Source organism: Quercus lobata, chromosome 6 (genome assembly GCF_001633185.2).
Source record: "Quercus lobata isolate SW786 chromosome 6, ValleyOak3.0 Primary Assembly, whole genome shotgun sequence".
NCBI classification, from domain to species: Eukaryota; Viridiplantae; Streptophyta; class Magnoliopsida; order Fagales; family Fagaceae; genus Quercus; species Quercus lobata.
The window spans coordinates 6,866,665-6,886,053 of record NC_044909.1 but is presented as its reverse complement, the minus strand read 5'-3'; the positions used below and the strand labels follow the sequence as shown (position 1 = coordinate 6,886,053).

The 19,389-nt window shown below is 36.9% G+C and overlaps 2 protein-coding genes across 2 annotated transcripts; one reads left to right on the top strand and one right to left on the bottom strand.

Moving 5' to 3' along the window:
• Positions 1–587: 587 nt before the first annotated feature.
• On the bottom strand, positions 588–6,544 carry LOC115994494 (programmed cell death protein 2). Its single transcript, XM_031118662.1, has 10 exons — positions 6,045–6,544; positions 5,886–5,969; positions 4,601–4,731; positions 4,376–4,473; positions 3,033–3,121; positions 2,715–2,826; positions 2,141–2,295; positions 1,984–2,054; positions 1,102–1,216; positions 588–964 (listed from the first exon to the last, which is right to left on the bottom strand). The coding sequence occupies exons 1-10, from the start codon at positions 6,279–6,281 to the stop codon at positions 797–799; spliced, it is 1,260 nt and encodes a 419-aa protein (XP_030974522.1). The 5' UTR covers positions 6,282–6,544; the 3' UTR covers positions 588–796.
• A 2,449-nt stretch (positions 6,545–8,993) lies between these two features.
• Positions 8,994–10,880, top strand: LOC115994493 (A-agglutinin anchorage subunit). The gene has a single exon (XM_031118661.1). It carries the CDS (start codon positions 9,149–9,151, stop codon positions 10,457–10,459), a length of 1,311 nt encoding a protein of 436 aa, XP_030974521.1. The 5' UTR covers positions 8,994–9,148; the 3' UTR covers positions 10,460–10,880.
• The last annotated feature ends 8,509 nt before the right edge of the window (positions 10,881–19,389 follow it).

Genomic DNA, 19,389 nt, shown 5'->3' with positions numbered 1-19,389 from the left:
ATGTACTTGTTATTGGTTTATAAGTGTGACAAATAAGTTATTATTCATTATGAATAATTTTGTTGATGTACTTGTTATTGGTTTATAAGTGTGACAAATAAGTTATTATTCACTTTTTGTGGTATTATGAATAATTTTGTTGATGTACTTGTTATGGACTCATCGTAAGGCCAAGCAAGATTATCTATCAATAAAAATCTTGTCTCACTTTATGTATTTTACTTTATACCATACCAATGTCTATCACATCTCTATAATAAAAAATAAAAAATGTCTATCACATCTCTATCATAAAAATTAAAAATTGTCTATCACATCTCTATCTCTCTCTATAAAGTAACCAAAGTTTAACATTAAAAAAAAAAAAAAAAATTCAAACGTATAACATACTACAATTTGTAGAGCATAATTTGAAACACTATTGAGTGTTGACAAATAACTTTTACTCGGTTATCTATATGCGTTTTCTGTCTGGATGTATTATTTAGAAAGTACTGTGCATTTTATGTTATATGAAGAAAGGATCTAATGGCAGGACTTAGTGAAATTAATTTCGTCATAAAATCGGGAATTAACCTCATGACAGTAGCCCATGAATAAACTATTAATCACAAGGTTTAAATTATCTGAATTATGATGATGATTCTCAAGTTAACCAACTATTCATCTATGCGTATTGATGAGCAAATAAGTAGATTTTTCCCCTTCTCAAAGCTCATATCAAGAAAAAAGAACTGAATAGGCAAACTGTAAAAAGATAAATAACCAAAAAAAGAAATCAAAAGATAAATAACTATCAAGGTACAGTAGCAGATGGCGAAGAGAGTTGAACCCAAGCATATTCCTCTTTGTAAGCAACACCCCCCGCACAAGAGGCTTCACACGTATACACAACAATAGTTGCCCAATCGAGAGAGTCAACTTCATCATTCACACTAAAGTAATAAAGCAGCTGAGGCAAGATCTGAAATCACCAACAAAATAGACACCAACCAAAGGTTTCATTTAGTTTAATTGGAGAAATTGACCGAGTGAAAAGATAGACTATAAAATGTAAAAGAAACATTTTACGGAAATTTTATAAAGGCGCAATGTGCATACCTGGAACTCAAAACAAAGAGGACCACCGCAGTAATTGCATTTAGGAATATCAGCTTTCGATGGCTGACCACTTGACATGGGCCAGAGGGGTTTAGCCCCACCATTCCTACAATACCTGATATTTTGAAACGAACAAAATTACCCGTCATTGTATAATAAAGAGGGAGAAGGCTATAAGTGGATTCAAACAAAAAGCAGCAAGGACTAATGACCAATGATGACTTTACAATGTTCTCATTTCTTAGGCTAGCTCTCAATGGACAAGGATCAGGTACCAAAGTCAGTAATATGTAGCATATAATGAACGCAGAATATACCATGTAACTAACAAAAATAAATTACTAGTTTAAGTGACTTGGGGCCAACTTATAAAGTTAAGGGCAAATTACAACATAAATATTTGAAGTAAGATATTTGATAGATGTTGAAGAAGCAACATGCATGTAGAATTAATGCTTTTTTCATATGTTTATTGGTAAGTTACATACAAAGCAACGATGATTTATATAACATGGATCTCATTGAATTTTAGGTTACCATCTTCAAACGAGTACCGACATATATATATATATATATATATATATTAGTGTTGTTAGCTTCCAGAGCAAGATTAAAAAAATTTATACATGTTGCAGAAAATTTAGAAAACTCTTAGCATTTTTCTGAAAATAAGAAGGCCCCAAAAATAGTTAGAACTGAGGCCTCCTTACTTTCATTTTGCCATTCTCCATATGAGGGCCACAAACAACATGGGGTGATTAAGGCCCACTGAGTATTCAGAATATCAAAACCATACTATATAGTTGCAGGGCACCAATGCTTGTATACTTCAAGTGCCTTGACATGTGGAAGTTTGTATCCACAATTAGAAATATCAATCACCTTAACACCTGTTCAGGGGCCTTGCCTATGCGTTCTTGGAAAGAGGCCCAACTTTTTCTGTCATCATCACCCTGTTCATCAACAAAGAAATAAGCAACTAAGGGTCTAGAACAAGGAAACAAAAAAATTTGAATACAGCAACGCAAACAATAAGTACCTCAAAACTGTCCATCAGTGAGTTCATTGTGTCATCAACTTTTTCCTTAGAGACCAATGAACTGGTACAGGCTTTATCCTCAGACATTTCTGTGCTGGGTTCACTTTCATTCTCAATTATCATCTCATATTCTGGCCACAGAGTTTTGCTTGCAACTGTGTGCAAATGCAAAATATTTCAGGTGTAAAATACTAATTTAAGCATTGACAATTACTCTATTAATAAACCACATGTTAATAAATATTTTCCCAGGAGTAAATATACAAAGCATATACAATACACATATAGTACCTAAGTCATGTTCTACAAACATTAACCACTTTTATTTCTATTCAGCAAAAAAATAAATATATAAATAAATCAAACCCTACTTCTGTATCTTTAATATTCAAGGTCAAGTTTTTAGATAAAGAAGGATAAGACATAAGTAAGTTGCCATTGTCATAAGATGTCATTGATGCCATCTAAGATGTAGCTGACAAACTTTTATATTCCAACAGCAAATATACATGTAAATATGCACTACTTTTTTTACATATTTAACACTGTAATAGAAACCATCTACTTTACTGACCTTTTTGTAAATTTGCTGAAGTAGTTCCGTTTTTATTGGGGCAATCAGATGATTGAGAAGAAATGCTCATCCGTTGACAATCAATCTTATGACCAGAGCGCCAGTGCATTGCCTGCAAACAAAAAAGGATAGTAGGAACCTTTTTATGTTGGTGTTGAGGAAATAACCCTTTTTTTAGTAAGTTATAAATACACGCAAGTTGTGGGTCTTGAACCCGTAGAACTCACCCTCCACTTGTTCTTATAGGGAGAGAAAGCACAGTTTGAGCTAGAGCTCATTGGCATTGAGGAAACAAAAGAACCTAAAAGGCTCAATTACCTGGTGTTTCTCTGAGCAATAACGAGCTGTCCTGCAACTACTACAGATTTTATCTCCTTTCCAGGTACCACACCAAGTACAAAGTGCAGCTAACACAAGCAAACGTCAATACCATCAGAGATTTATTAAAGTACATCAATTTATATGTAACAGAAAGTGCATGAATATATCCAAACATATTTTTGGGCCCCTGCTAGCTATGCAAACCCACAGTAATTAAGTGTTAGAGCTTTTGAAAGTACTCATTTTATATGTAACTGGAAGTGCACGAATACATCCAAACACATTTTCAGGCCCTTGCTAGCTATGCAAACCCACAGTACTTGTGTATTGATTCTGATCTTTCAATTGATCACTTGGGCTGATCAAATTGCATAAACAAAAAGTCCAAAAGAAATAGTAATTAAAAAATTTAAAAACAAAAAACATAATTTGGAGATGTGGACGCCCTTCTAAGAGGAATATTTATGGTCCTTGAAATAATGTGTTTTCATAAATGCAGTCCTCTTAGTTTTTCACAAATCCGCTAAACATAAATCAGAGGATGTCATATTGATATTGGTAACAAACATAACCGGTTTACTATTGAGCATTCATGCTAGCTTCCATTTATCAACCATAAATCATACTTTAACGCATTAAATAATCTTATGAACTTGAAAACTATAACATAAATTGGAAAATTAAAATAGAATCACACAGGTCTGCCTGGGTGGGAGTGAGAAAGTTATGAAGCAATAGCATGCAATGTCAAAGAAATCAGGAAAAAATAAAAATAATACTTTTTGTTTTTTTTATAAGTAAAAAAATCTTTTTTTGTTTTTTGTTTTCAGGCTAGATTTTATTTTATTTTTAAATAAAGAATTTTTATGGGAAAAGTGGAGATGCCCAGATATACAGCATGGTATGCCAAAGCTTCACCTAAAGAATGCATGAAAAATTCATCTTGTCTATAAAATTAAAAAAAGAAGAAAACTGGATGTGGCCAAAAATAAGCATCTTGTCCTTTTCTTTTGAGTAGAAATAAATGCAATATGAAAATTCGCATCCTGTGCTAAAATCTATTTCTTCTAATAAACCAGAAAAAAAGGAGGAGATTTGCCTAGACAAAGAGCCAATGTGAAGCCTATGATGTTGCATATGGATGTGAGGATGGAGATATGGGACTTGAATTTCTAAATTGTAGGCATATTAATATTATACCACCAATAATTTTGTACTGAGGCCCATATGAGGAAAAAAAAATGTAGCCAACCCAAGAAGTTGAGATGAAGAGTCTGAAGAGTTACGCATAATATGAAGAACAATAATCTATATAGGCAATGAAAGAAACCATGAATTACCTCCAGTTCCAGAAGGTTTGTCAGTCCCATCGCATCTTGGGGGCTCACTTGGGTAAAAAGGATTAAAGCGAGGCAATTGGCAACGGAAAATCTTCACACTGTAAGTTTGAGGAATGAGAAAATGTCATTAGTTTTATTTTTTAATTTAAAATTTTAATTATAACTAGAAATTTTCATTGTTTAAACTTTATAGAACATACAACTCAAAGCAATAGTTGACTATACCTTCTAGACGGTTTCTCTGGATGGCGTTTCCATTGCTCATGTTGATCCCGAAGAAGACAGCTCATTGATGAACACATGAAAACAAACAACATCCGATGAAACGCATATTCTTTCTCAATTGGTGCGTAAACCTAGAAAATCAAAGGTGAGAGATTGTTATCATCAACTAGTGATCAACCTATAAACTCAAGGCACATAAACAATTTGTCCATATTTCTTTTTGATAAGTAAAAGGAGAAGAGGAAAATAACAGATAAAGAGATGAAAAAATGTGATACAGATACACAGATATCTCCTTACAGATTTCAGAAAATTCAGATTAATATCAGGCCTAGCAGCAAATTCAAGCAGGAGTTACAGACTTAGTTAAAAGCCCAGATCCTACTAGAGTAACATTTTCAAAAAGAAATGTTACTAGTGAAGTATCTGGGACCGAATTTAATTTCTAGAAAGCTATTTTTACTAATTATAAGCCTCTATCGTGAACAAAACTGCAGCTAGGATCAGTTTGGTGGAATGTATAGCATTGGTCTTTTGCTAGAAGATTGCAATTGGTTCCGATGTGTTTCTTGAACAAATGTGAGTGGAAATAGCCTCCTGCAAGGTCTGACGAGCTAGTTGTGACTCAAAGCAAGTTACCTGAAGTCAAAAACCTCAAAGGGAATGTGTGAGTTGGCTTCCATTATACAAGTTTAGAAACTACAGAAGCTGTTAGGACTAAATTGTTTCAAGTTAATTTGGTTTTGTCAAGCAATTTCAAAGCATGCTTTTATGTAGTATCTTGCCATTAAATTACAACTAACAGATTAAAAAAAGGCTCTCAACTAGAAGCAAAGACCATCCTTTTATCTTTCTCGTGCTCTTTTGCAAGAAGAATATGGCAAGAGGTGTAGCAAAAGTGCCAGATAAATAGAGCTGCTAACGACGTGAATAACGAATTAAACTAGGCATAGGCAGTCACTAGATTGAAAAGCAAAGGCCTGAAATTAATACTTTTCTAGCTCGCTTTGGTACATATCATATACAACATGATCAAAACGCCATAATCTGTAAGTTGTTTGTTTAGTTTAGTATGATCATTATGATCATGGTCTAATTCCGCTAACTATTGTCAGATAGTTTAGTTGTTATGTTTTATTGGCACCTAATTCAGCTCCTTGTTTTACAATCTACTTCGAATCGAATTAAATTCTTGCTCATCACAAAACAAACAACTTGAAGCAGCCAAGTATTCAATCAGGAATTTTTTATTTATTTTTTAAATCGAATTCAAAATATGCAATACCTGAAGCACAAACTGCAAAGGCTCTCCACATATATCACAAACACAAGCTTTTCCAGACGGCAAATTCACCGGATCTAGCCAAGCCTACAACCACAAAATTAGCATTATCAATAACTAAATCGTTAGCTTTTCTAGAGCAACAAAGAAATCAAATAGTACCGGTACGCTTCCGGCTTTGCTCGGAAACAATTGACGGAGAAGAGACCAAGGACTCTTAGGCTTCTCAACGAAACCTAAGGTAACGAATTCTTCTTGTTCTTCTTCATCTTCATCGTCATCGTCATCGTCTTCTTCTTCGTTCATATCGTAATCTTCTACTTCTTCTTCGTCGTCGTCGTCAAGGGAAGTGATTTGAAGGCCTTTTAGCTTTTCCATAGAGTCTCCCTCCTGAGACATTTTTGGATTCAATTTTCTTATGAATTTTGGAGGATACGGAGATTCGAGTGAGCTGCGCAGTTTTCTATTGTATTGTAATGTAGTTGTTCTCCTTTCTTCAGCGAGCTAAGGGGTTTAGGGTTTTACTTTAACGGTGCGTTTTAATGCTGCTGCTTCTGCGTGTCCTTAGGTTTGAACTTGAGAGGCGAACCATGGCCGTTGCTTAAAAAATTTAAGAAGTAGAAGCCAGTTCTGGGCAAGACGAGACCAGAGATTTTGGGCTTTACTTCAGTTGGTAGTTTTTTAAATTAACCAAAAAGCCCAAAACCCATCCAACTCTTTTCACATTGGCAGTAAAATTTGCCGAATTGATGCGTGCGTACTCAAAGGTCAGTATTCTTTTTAAATTTGATCAAAAAGATTGTTTTTCATCACTAAACTTTAAATTTTTTTTTTCATTTTTTAACTTTGAACTTTGTAAAGATTTTTTTAATAGTTTAGAGACAAAAATAATAATGAAAAATAATTTTTTTTTGATAGTTTAAGAATGAAAAAAAAAAGAAGATCTTTTTTAAAGTTCAAGGATAGAGAGTAAAACATTTTTAATATTAGTTTAGATATGAAAAACAAAGTTTTTAATAGTTTAGGGATATAAACCGAACTTTTTAAAGTTTAGAGATGAATTTTTTTTTTTTTTTTGATAGGGAGATGAAAAATAAATTGTTGGTAAAGTTTAAGTACCAAAATAGTATTCTTAACAGAAATTAACATGGCTACAAATTTTAAAAATTTAATTGTTAGATTGCATGATTTTTAAATTCTTAACATGCATGTCAAATTTTGTATCAATCATATGTTATTTACTATTTTATCTATAAACTTATATTAATGGATAATTTTATATTGCAAGAACTCGAAATTTAAACATTTGATTGATAATATAAAAGAAAAAAAAATAATTTAATGGTAGATTTGTCAAAATTCACATATGATAAAAATGATATTAAGTGGAGTCATCAAGTTTGTGGGGGTGACAAACCAGGAAGCCCATACCAATGTGTATGTTGGGCCAAGGGCCCAATCTAAGGAAGAACTCCTCCTCGGCCAGGTAAGACCGAGGACAAAGGGAACGGCCTGCCATCGAGAGTGACACTCCGGACCACTCCATGGAATAGGATAAGTACTAAGAAGAAAAAGGACAAAGGAAAGCATGGAAATATCTAAAAAAAAGTTGTTCCTTTTGCATTAAGTACTCTGTAACTAACAGGACCATACTCTTCAACCTTTACAACCACTTCCAACGACTTTGGGGAAGGGTTGATGGGACAAGTATCAGCACTATCAAGCTAAGTCTACACGTGGATAGTGGAAATGGAAGGGAGATAGTATAAAATAGAGGGGACGGGATTGGTAAAAGGGGACGAACAATATGTTAAGAATCGACCTCCTCGGATAAAATCCAAGGACATCTCTCCCCAGTAGACCAATGTTATCTTTATTTCTTTTTTTCACTTAGACCTGTTGGTCGATTGTCTGACTCGCTAAGACCCAAGTTTCCAATCCATTCTCTACAAATTCATTGTACTGAGCTCATTGGACCAAGACTCCATACACCTTGGATTTGGCCCCAAAAATTGTGACCCTACAAAGTTTGTAACCAAACTTTATCATTTTAATTTTAGATATGATAGAATTTTGATCTTGGTCATAAGAGCATTCATGCCAATCTCCTCAAAATTGTGACCAACTAACTCAAAAAACACTGTTTTTTCTAATTTAGTTATCAATATTTTTATACTCATACATCAACCTCGTTACTTTTACAATTAAATAATATTATTTCTTAATATTCACATTGATGAGGAGGCCGTAGAGGTGTTGAAGGCGCAAGAAGTTGCAGCGAAGAGTGATAGCATTAAGGTCGGGGTTAGGGTGGTGTTTTGTCAGCTTTTGAGCGGAGGCGGCTTAGGTGGGGCCTGTGATTGGGAAGGAAGAGAAGGTTATGGAGAAGATTAGGAAAGAGAAGAGAGGGAAAATGTCTAGAGAGAGAGAGAGAGAGAGAAGAGATGGAGAATTTGTTTTTTAGAAGAAGAGATGGAGATAGACATCAGATGCAAATAGATAGAAAGAATAAAAATGATTTTTTATACAATAGTGATGACAATGTCCTCGTTGGGTGTGGCAGGCACTTCTCTTAGCTAAATATTTTGCACTAGTTTGGTAAGACTAATGCGTGGCTTTTTTTTGGAGCCTTTAGCTATATATTTGCTTAAATATTAAAATAACTACATTGATATGAATGCTCTCTTCTAAAGGTACAACCTTAACTCCCTTCACTGTGATACCAGCCTCTTCCATGATAACGCCATTGATATGAATGCTATAAAGTGCATTTCATGATTATTGGTGTCCAAAATATCAATCAAATTGTTTCCACTAAAAAAAATAAATCAATCGGTTTTTGCCATAAATAAGAGTACTAACCTTAGTGAGTTTCAGTCGGTTTAACTGATAAACTCTCTGATAGTTGAATAAAAGATTTGAAATTCAATTGCCATCTAACCAAAAACTTATTAGTGTTTCAATTTAATAATAAAAAATTATCATCAAGAACTAACATTAAGATGAAACTCTAAAAAAAAAAAAAAAATTATTTATTTATTTTGGTTAGGATGGATTTGATTCCACATCTTTTATTTGAGTACGGATAACTGAGTAGAGGAGTTGAGCTAACCGGATTGTACACTTTTTAGCAGTTGAGCTCACCAGATCCAAAAAATGTAACGATTAACGTTATATTTATAGCTCCCCATTTCCCTTTCCTGCTCCCATATCTTCGCTCTTACCGAATTTCACTCACTTCTCACACTCTCTCACACACACACACAATGGACTACCACTCGAACCACCGCGCTACTCGCTCTCCCTCCTCCTCCGCCTCCTCCACCTCCTCTTACACTCCAAACCCTCCCACCACAACCACCACCACCACCACAACTACCACCACCACCGCCGCCTCTGACCCGATGCACTCCTGGTGGGAATCCGTATCCAAAGCCCGTTCTCGAATCCACGCTCTCTCTTCTCTCCTCTCCAATTCCTCCCCTTCCTCCTCTTCCTTCTCCTTCTCTTCCCTCGCCGACTCCGACCGCCCCGCCCTCTCCCTCCTCTCCTCCCCCACCGCCTACTCCCTCATCTCCTCCGCCCTCTCCTCCCCTCTCTCCGGATCCGGATCCGACCCGCTCTGCCAATGGCTCTACGACACCTACCTCTCCTCCGACCCTCACTTGCAACTCGTCGTCCTTTCCTTCCTCCCTCTCATCTCCGCCCTCTACCTCTCTCGCATCCACTCCGACGACTCTCTCTCCCTCCCTTCCCTCGCCGGATTCGAAGCCGTACTCCTCGCTCTCTACGCTTCCGAAACCAAATCCCGCAACGGAAAGCCGATTCTCATCCAAATCCCTGACCTCTCTCAGCCCTCGCTCTACCACACTCCTCGCCGCACCACCCCCGCCGCTAACAATCGGCCTTCCGTTGGAATTTTGTCGCTGCCTTTAGAGCCGCAGATCGCCGTTAAATCCACGAAACGAGCTTGCATCGTCGGCGTCGCTCTCGATTGCTATTACAAGCAGATCTCGCAGATGCCGAGTTGGTCTAAGCTCGAATTTTGCCGATCCGTCGCTGCCTGGGCCGGCCAGGACTGTCCTTGTAAAAGAGAGTTCGACGACGAATTCGAAAACTGCACGTCGTTTTCGGATTCTAGAGCAATCGAGAATGGATGTGAGATTGAGATTGAAGGTGTGGTTGAAGAGATGAACAAATTAGGGATCCAGAAATACAAGGCTGGTGATAACGATGATGGAAATTCCGAAAAACCTAAGGGGATTAGAATTCCGTTACCTTGGGAGCTATTGCAACCGGCATTGAGGATTTTAGGGCATTGCTTGTTGGCTCCGTTGAATCCACAAGACGTAAAGGACGAAGCTGCGGTGGCCGTGAGGTGTTTATACGCCAGAGCTTCTCATGATCTGGTTCCGCAGGCGATCTTGGCCACGAGGAGCCTTATTCAGCTTGATAAGAGGGCGCGCGCGGCTGCTAAGATGGAGGCAGAAGCAGCAGCAGCTGCAGCAAATGCATCTTCGAATTCCAACACTCCAAGCAAGGCTAAGAAACCGGAAATCCTATTGGTTTCCAAGTGATTGGGAATGTCGCAGTTTTGCAGGTAATGGTTGTTGTTGTTGTTTTTGTTGTTGTATAGTTAAAACTTGAAGCAGTCGAAAATTTAATTTATGTAGGTTATTGCTGTATGCCAATATATATTAGTGTTTGTAGTTCTCAGTCATTGGTTTTTTTGTTAGTTTTAAAAAGTTTATTTCTGGATTAACAGTTGTAAAGGATTCAGTTCTTGTTGTGTACTTTTGTATTTTTTTTATTTGAGGAAATTTGGAGAAATGGTTTGTAACACAAACGCTTGTATGGCGTGTGATTTCTCTTTTGAATTGGTTGTTGTATAGTTAAGAATGCTTGTTGTAATGTGAATGATGTCTCTTCGTGATCTTCATTTGATCGGTAGGTTACAGTTTATATAAAAACTGCTAGTATAAATGCCTTTTCTTGTAATGATTAGTGAGATGAGATAAGAGTGCATTCATTCTTGAGCACTGTATATCTTATTTCTTCAGCTTCTAGTGGAATTTTGTTTCATTTCTAGTTCAGTTAAATTATGCCTTGTATTTCCTTTGGGTAGCTAAAGTTTAAATTTGACAATGAAGAATAACTTTATATTGTGAACCAAAACAATACCATTTGAAATAAATCTTTTTACAAACTGAACAGGACAGTTTTGTAAGAAATAGATTGATGATTGGTTTGGCAGCTTTTTCAAAGATAATACATTTTCAATTGCATACACCCTAGTCTAATACTGATGTTGGTGATGCTGGTATTTGCAACATAATATGTTCATCTTTATGCATCAGTTCACAATATTTTAGCTATATTGATTAATGGTAAGATTTTGTTGTGATTGAAATTTGCTTATGTCATGGAATTGTGCAAGAATAATATTCTTCACTCTAAAGAATCGGCCTTGTCTATTGACGAAAATCAACTTATGTAAAAGTCTTAAACCCGTAGATGGTTCTGTGTGTTAACATTGTTCATTAGCCTCCAGCCCTCCATTGATTGAATTGGGAACCTTAGAATTTTTGGTGTTAGAGTACATGGAGTTTTATGTGCCTACATGTACCTTAGGCTAACACTTTGTTACGTGATGTTTCTAGGTTGTAGTGAGTTATAACTTTTAATTGCATGTTTATCACTTATATTTGGTTTTCAAATTGATAATATGTTTCTTTTCTAGATTTCTTTTGTTTGTTAGAACACTATGGTTTCAAAAGTTGTAATCACTGTGGTAGTTATGGTTCCCTAATTAGTAGTTTTTGTAGGGTAGGCTATTGATACTTGACTAGTAGCTTTTCCCATCCACGTTATGAGTGCATGGAAATAATGAATATGTGAATCGTGGGTTATAAGAGGTTGATGTGCTAATAGGGCTATTCTTTTATATTGTAATTTTGAAATGGTTTCAAATGTCTAGATATGCATTATGAGTTCACATAGGTGGGAGAAGCCGTAGAGCTATCTCTCATTCTCTCCCCCTTATTTATCTGCATTCTGCTCTAACTTTACTGTTCAGTTAATTTTGAGAATTATAGAAAGAATTCCATCTTGAATAGACTTATCAAAAAAAAAAAAAAAAAAAATCCATCTTGAATTGAAGCTTCTCCTTGGCAACATAGAAATGGACGAGCTTCAATTCAAGATGGAATTTTATCTACAATTCTCATTATCACGAATGTACCAATGCTACATCCTGGTTGTTTAATGGGTGTGAATTGGCAACTGCAGGTGAAAAGTTTTGCATTTAGAGAAATGCAGCTCATAGTAATAAGGCAATCAACCAAGCAAAAGCAAACATCTAATCCCAAAATCCTCAAACCTTAGAAATCAAATTGTCCACATGGTTTTTGAAGTCCTCAACCAACATTTTTCCATCAAGTCCTTACTACCTCATCCCAGTACACCAAATAAATAGACATTCAATTAGAAAAAAACATGTATACTGTAACCAACCAATCACTTTAATAGCAGAAAGAATTACATAACTTCTAAAACTTCAAATGAAGATCACTAAGAGACATAATGCATTATTCAAATTATTCAAATGTTTTTTGATAAATCAATGGTTTGGAGTGGGCAGATTAGAACCCTAGATATCTCTGTTGATAATTCAAATGTTTAGATATGCATTATGGGTTCCAATAGGTGGGAGAAGCGGCAGAGCTATCTCTCATTCTCTCCCCCCCCTATTTATCAGCACTAATTCAGGTATACACTTGAGCACCTAAGATCTAATTTTTCTTGCTGTTTGGTTCATTAATTTTTTTGGTTTTAATTGATGACAATATTAAATCCTTCTCCTATAAAACCTAGCATTTACCACTAAACCCTTTTCCATTACACAGTTTCTATTTAAAGTATGGTAGCTTTCTTTGGACTGAAAACATTTTTCAACTTCTCACAATATATGACTATTGGAGCTGGGTATCTCAGGATAACATGGGGTATAATGATTGCGAGATTGTGGGTGAGTAGAACCTGTTGTTTAGTGGATGTTGACAAGTAATTTTCTTAGTTATTGAGGGTTGTTTAGGTGTACATGGAAATGTAGGTAACTTCAACTTTAGCTTATAGAAGCTAAAAGTAGAAGCTGCCTCTTGTAGAGAAATATGGCAATGATGTCACTGTGTGGGTTAATAAGCAGAACCACAGTAGGGTGGTGGTGGAGGTTTACTCACTTGATTCTAGCTCTATAGGTTGTTGGGGTGGATTCCCCTATCAGTTACTGAGTAGGCTGATTATTTGGCTATTATAGGTGCTCAATCAACTTCTCATTTTTATAAATTTTTAGGAATAAGGCTTGCCTAAGTTTTCCCCTCTTTTTGATATGTTCTTAGTTTTGATTTTGGTCATCTAGTTGTTTGTTTGTTCATTGTGTTTTTTTCTTTTTTGGGTTGTCTTTTATCTACCTTTTCTCTTTTGGAGATCTCTACCCAATCCCTTGTATCTTTCTCTCAATATTTATTTTTATTTTCCTTTGAAAAAGGAAAAAGTTCTATAGCCTTCCCTAGATATTGGAGCAATTGGCCAAAGTTACAAGAGTAGGGTACTTTGTGTACATAGCCTCTGTACATGAGGTGGATTAGGGGACCCCCTTCAATTGATAAGAGTGGGCATACTAGGCATTGGGAGCTACCTATGGTTTGAAATGGTGGTTTTCTAGTAAGCTGTTGGGAGAGGAGAGGAAGAGCCTAGCTTTGTTTGGATATGGCCTTGTGGCATGAGTAGTTTTTGGGTAAGTAATATTTTTAAGATTAAAGGCAGATGCTTGTGGTGGCATGAGTAGTTTACTACTTAGATGTGGCATGAAGTGGTGCTGGTGCTAGGTTAACCATAGTGGGATTGAAACAGTAGAAGTTAGGAGTTATTATGCCAAAATTTGTTTTTTGGTTTAATGGTAGTCATCTTAAAATTTTGTCTAGAAGAGCATGCTCATTGTTAGAGTTTGTAACTTTTGAAATATCCCTATAACTCCAATGGCTAGTCATATGAGTTAGCCCAATTTCATACCTTTTTATGTAATTAGTGTTTTGACAACCTTTCTATTGAGGTGTATTTTAAAGTAAGTTTGTTTTTGGCATCCTTTGTTTTCTCAATGACCATGTTTTCTACAGAAAGTTATATTAGTTGCAACATTTAGCTTGAGGTGGTTTTGTTTTTGTTTTTTTTTTTGGTAGGTAAGAAATATATATTCAAAAAACTGCTAGATGCCAAAAAACACCAGCAAAACAAAAGTACAAAAACGAGAAGAAACAAAAAGAAAAACAAAAAAAGCATTAATTACAGAGAAGAAGAGAGTTAAGGAAAAAAGGAATAGAGTCACTAGAAGTGAGTCCCCAAGCCCTAGCCCAATCAAAAAGGGAACCAACGAAGAGAGCAAGTAGCTGGTCTTCAGATCTATCCAGGTCCTCAAACGTCCACCGATTGCGTTCCCTCCAAATGCACCACAACAAACACAGCGGAACTAGATTCCAAATGTTAGATGAATGCTTCCCCAACCAATTCCACCAACTAAACAGACAATCTTGCATCGTATGCAAGGGAACCCAAGAAATCCCAAAAGTCCTAAAGACAAAACACCATAGCCGATAAACCTTTCCACAATGTAATAACAAATGATCCACTGTCTTACCGCAGCAACGACACATAATGCACCAGTCGACGAAATCAAAGCCCCTAAGACTTAAGATATCTCTCGTGAGGATCCTATTCCAAGCGGCTGTCCAAACAAAGAAAGAGACATGCCGAGGAGCCTTTACCTTCCAAATACCTTTCCAATGAAAAGCAATGGAAGAAGAGCCATGGAACTTATGATAATATGAGCGGATAGTGAAATCTCCATTTTTTGTCAAGATCCATCTCAAACGATCACCATCAGTCATAGAAGGAACATAGGAAGCCAAGAATCGAAAGAAATCATCCACCACATCTGCCTCCCAATCATTAGGATCTCGAATGAAACGAACATCCCAAGTTCTCCTATCCACTGCTCCTTGACATATCATAGATGATTCTACGGATGCCTCTTTGTTTGCAGCAAAATTGTACAAGGTTGGAAAAGCCGAAAGGAGAGGGAGATCTCCGCACCACCTGTCTGACCAAAATTTCACTCTATCTCCCACCCCCACCTTATACTGGACATATTTGTTAAAAACTTCCCAACCCATCCGGATACTTTTTCACAAACCACACCCACGAACACCCCTTCCTAACTTAGAGGTCCACCTTGCCCATTCTTCCCCAAATTTCAAAGCTACCACCCTCCTCCAAAGCCTATTCTCCTCAATCCCAAAACGCCAAAGCCACTTTCCCAGTAAGGCTTTATTGAAAGTGGTCAATTTCCTAATACCCAAACCACCGTTAGCAATAGGCAAACATACCTTATCCCAACTCAATAAATGTGTCTTAGAATCACCCCACAGGAAGTCCCTTTGTAGCTTCTCAATTTTGTTGGCCACATGTGTAGGAATGGTGAACAAAGATAAGAAATAGGTGGGAAGACTAGAAAGCGTACTTTTAAGCAATGTCAACCTACCACCTTTAGATAAATACAACTTCTTCAACCCTGTCAACTTCCGTTTAATTTTCTCCAAAATAGGGTTCCAAATAGAAGGGGATTTATGGGACGCTCCCAACGGCATACCAAGATACGTCATTGGCAAGGCCCCAATCCTACAACCCAAAAACTTTGCCAAAGCCTGCATATTATTTACCTCCCCTATAGGAACAATCTCACTTTTAGCTACGTTAACCTTCAAACCAGTCACAGCCTGAAAACCAAGAAGCAGCAGTCGAACATGAAGGATTTGCTCCACCTCTGCATTGCAAAACAAAATAGTATCATCCGCAAACAGCAAGTGGGAAATGCATTCCCCTCTACCCCTCCTACCATCTGCCTTAAAGCCACTAAGTAAACCTGTCCCCTCCATTCTCTTCACCATCCTACTAAACACCTCCATCATAACTAAAAATAACAAGGGAGACAGCGGATCACCTTGTCTCAATCCTCTAGAACTACCAAAGAAATCAACTGAAGACCCATTAACCAAAACAGAGAACTGCACTGTCAAGATACAAGTACGAATCCAGCTACACCATTTCTCCCCAAAGCCCATTTTCTTCAACAACTTCAAAAGCGCCTCCTAATTCACATTATCATAAGCTTTCTCAATATCTAACTTACAAATCACCCCCGGAATCTTACTCTTCAATCTGCTATCAACACACTCATTGGAAATGAGAACTGAATCGAGGATTTGCCTACCTCCCACAAAACTATTTTGAGATTCAGATATCAATTGATTTAACACCATTTTCAATCTATTAGCCAAGACCTTGGCCAAAATTTTATATAAACTCTTCACCAAACTAATAGGTCTAAAATCACGAATGTTGGAGGCACCATTCTTCTTAGGAATCAAAGCTATAAAGGTAGCATTAAGAGATTTCTCAAACTTACAATGCTGATGGAACTCTTCAAAGACTGCCAAAACATCTCTTTCTACTACCCTCCAGCAATGATGGAAAAAAGCCATAGAAAAACCATCTGGACCTGGGGCTTTATCCCCTTTCATATCTCTAATCACTGAAAGAATCTCATCTTTCTCAAACCTCCTCTCCAACCAACCTCTCTTCGACTCCTCTATTTGGTCAAACTCCAGACCTTCCACAAAAGGTCTCCACTCCTCAGACTCTTGATAAAGGGTTTTATAGAATTGAACTACCTGAGCAGCAACTTCTGCTCCATCCTCATAGATCACCCCGTCCACTTCTAAGAAACTTAGGTGGTTAGACCTTCTATGAGAATTAGCCATCTTATGAAAGAACTTAGTATTATTATCTCCCTCCTTAATGCACAACATCCTCGATTTTTGTCTCCACGAAATCTCCTCTAGAGAAAGAAGTTGCTCAACTTGCGACCTCGCTTCATTTCTCTCAACTCTCTCCGTCTCAGTGAGACCAAGAACCCCTTCCTTAGTGTCTAAAACCTCTAAAGCCCCCAATAATTCTTTCCTCCTGCGCCCAACATTGCCAAACTCTTAACGATTCCACTGAACAATGTCTTCTTTCAACGCTTTCAATTTTCTAGCAAACACAAAACTAGGTGTGCCCGAAAAAGAATGGCGATTCCACCAAGAGTCAACCCTATCAACAAACCCATATGTCTTCAACCACATATTCTCAAATCGGAAAGGACTTTTCCCCCTCGCCATACCCCCTGCCTCCAAAAGAATAGGAAAATGATCTGAAACAGTTCGTGGAAGAATACGTTGGATCACATCCGGAAAGTGATGCTCCCATTCATGAGACACTAGAGCCCTATCAATCCTAGACATAGAAGGTTGGACAGTGCCACTAGACCATGTATAACTCCCTCCTTCCAACGGCAAATCAATCAAGTTTAAATCATCAATAAATTCAGAAAACTTTTCCATAGCCGGAGTAAGTCGAAACCCATCCCTCCGTTCGCTAGGAAAGCGGACAACATTAAAATCCCCAAAACAGCACCAAGGAACATTCCAAAACTGCTGAATACCAACCAACTCATCCCATAAATCACCCCTCAAATTATTATCATTTGGGCTATACACCCTTGAACAAGCCCAAATAAACCCATCCACCACACCTTTCCACTAAATCGACACCGAAAATAAGCCCACCAGAACTTCCAACTTTTCTAAAACCCTCCTGTCCCACATAATCAAAACCCCACCAGCCGTCTGATCGGCATCTAAAGCCACCCAATCTGCATACGGACAGCCCCATCTACTGCAAACAAGCTGTCTATCTATACCAACCAGCTTTGTTTCTTGAAGGCAAGCAATATCACACTTTCACTCACGCAACAAATTTCTCACTACCAAATGTTTCTGAGGGTCATTCAAACCTCGAACATTCCAAGAAATCATCTTTAGCTTCATAAAGACTATTAAGGCCCCACAACTCCCTCTACCTCACTAACAACACACTATCTCCCATCATAGTTAACCGTTGAGATTAGATTCCTCAATTCTCTTTTCGCTTTACCCGTGGAGGAGGCTGCTTTTTGGATAGCATTAGCTTTCTTCCACTGCTGGTTAATAACTGCCATCTCCCTTTCTAGTTGGGTGAAGAACAGAATCCCAGGCTTTTGTAAAGTGATTGGGCTTTCTGCGAATCGTCATGAAAAATTGTGTATTGCTTATCTTCAAAGGCTAAATTTTAACCAGTTCATTTTTAGAAACTTCTATTTATTATTCAATTACTCCATGTTGCTTTGTTTGAAAGGTGGCAAAATACAATTAAGAGGTGGAATATATCTGCTTTATATCTGTAGTATGGAACAACTGTCCTTGTGATGTTACCCTGAATATCGGCCTTTGGCATACATTGGTTTGCAGTGATTCCGATAGTTGGTGTCATGGTTGGCAAACTAAGATCATTTTATTTGGTCTTTGGGAATTGGGATTTCTCATTGGGGGATATACAGAATACTAAAGATATCTTGATGCTGGCCATCAAAGCTGGCTATAAAGACTAGGTGTTATGGAGAGTGGTGCTTATTTCACACCTGTGTCATACTATGTTTTTATAAACTGATAACGTGACTTTAAACCACGTTTTCAGTTATAAAATTAAAAACTCAAGTGTGTTACACACTTTGTAGTGTGTGCAAGAGTGTTTTCCCAATTAAGAAATATTTTTGTACGTGTGCTTTGTTGTAACTGATCAGTCAATTGTAATCTGAATCTCTTTATGGTAGAAAGGCAGTGATGGTAAGGTTAAGCCAAAGTTTAAATCTGAGGCTAAATTACAAATTAAACTCTTACCGTCATTAAGTTTGGTTTGTTTTCATTTTCTTCTTTGTAGTTTCAATTGTTTTCATTACAATCTTTTAACTTACATCTGTTTTCCACTTGGTGTTCCATTTTCATGGCTACCGTAACACTTTTCCATTTGATACTACCATTCCACCCATTTTCAATTAAGTGGGCTACCCCTAAAGCCCCTTGGTCAAAGGAAAAGACAAAACAATGAAAATTAGAGAATGAAAGATGAACAAAATAAAAAGGTGGGAGCATTGGAATGAGCCATTGACACAATATGATCAATTTAAGATATGATGAATGTCAATTACTGCTATTTTAAACCTGATTCATTATATTATTATGAGAAATCTTGATTACAAGTGTTCAATTCTGGATAATAAGAATTTGTATTGCAAGAGGATGACTTGATTATCATCTTTTTGTTTTTGTTTTTTTGGCATGCACCTATCTTTTCTAGTGACATACAAGATTCTTGAATAGTGATTTGTTTTGCGGATGACAGAAATGACAAGCACTGTAATTAAATTTTGTTTTAGATTATGAAGCACTGTAATTAAATAGAAACAGAAGAGGAACGCTACCTTCATCTTCCCTTATTAGAGCAGTGAAAACAAAACTAGGAATGGAGATTGGAATCC

Excerpts from the sequence above, each read along its gene's own strand:
- LOC115994494 (XM_031118662.1), bottom strand. The coding sequence starts at position 6,281 with ATGTCTCAGGAGGGAGACTCTATGGAAAAGCTAAAAGGCCTTCAAATC. Across the intron at positions 2,827-3,032 it reads ATTGCTCAGAGAAACACCAG|GCAATGCACTGGCGCTCTGG; the intron begins GTAATTGAGCCT and ends TTTTGTTTGCAG. Across the intron at positions 2,296-2,714 it reads TTCAGCAAATTTACAAAAAG|TTGCAAGCAAAACTCTGTGG; the intron begins GTCAGTAAAGTA and ends ATTTGCACACAG.
- LOC115994493 (XM_031118661.1), top strand. The coding sequence starts at position 9,149 with ATGGACTACCACTCGAACCACCGCGCTACTCGCTCTCCCTCCTCCTCC.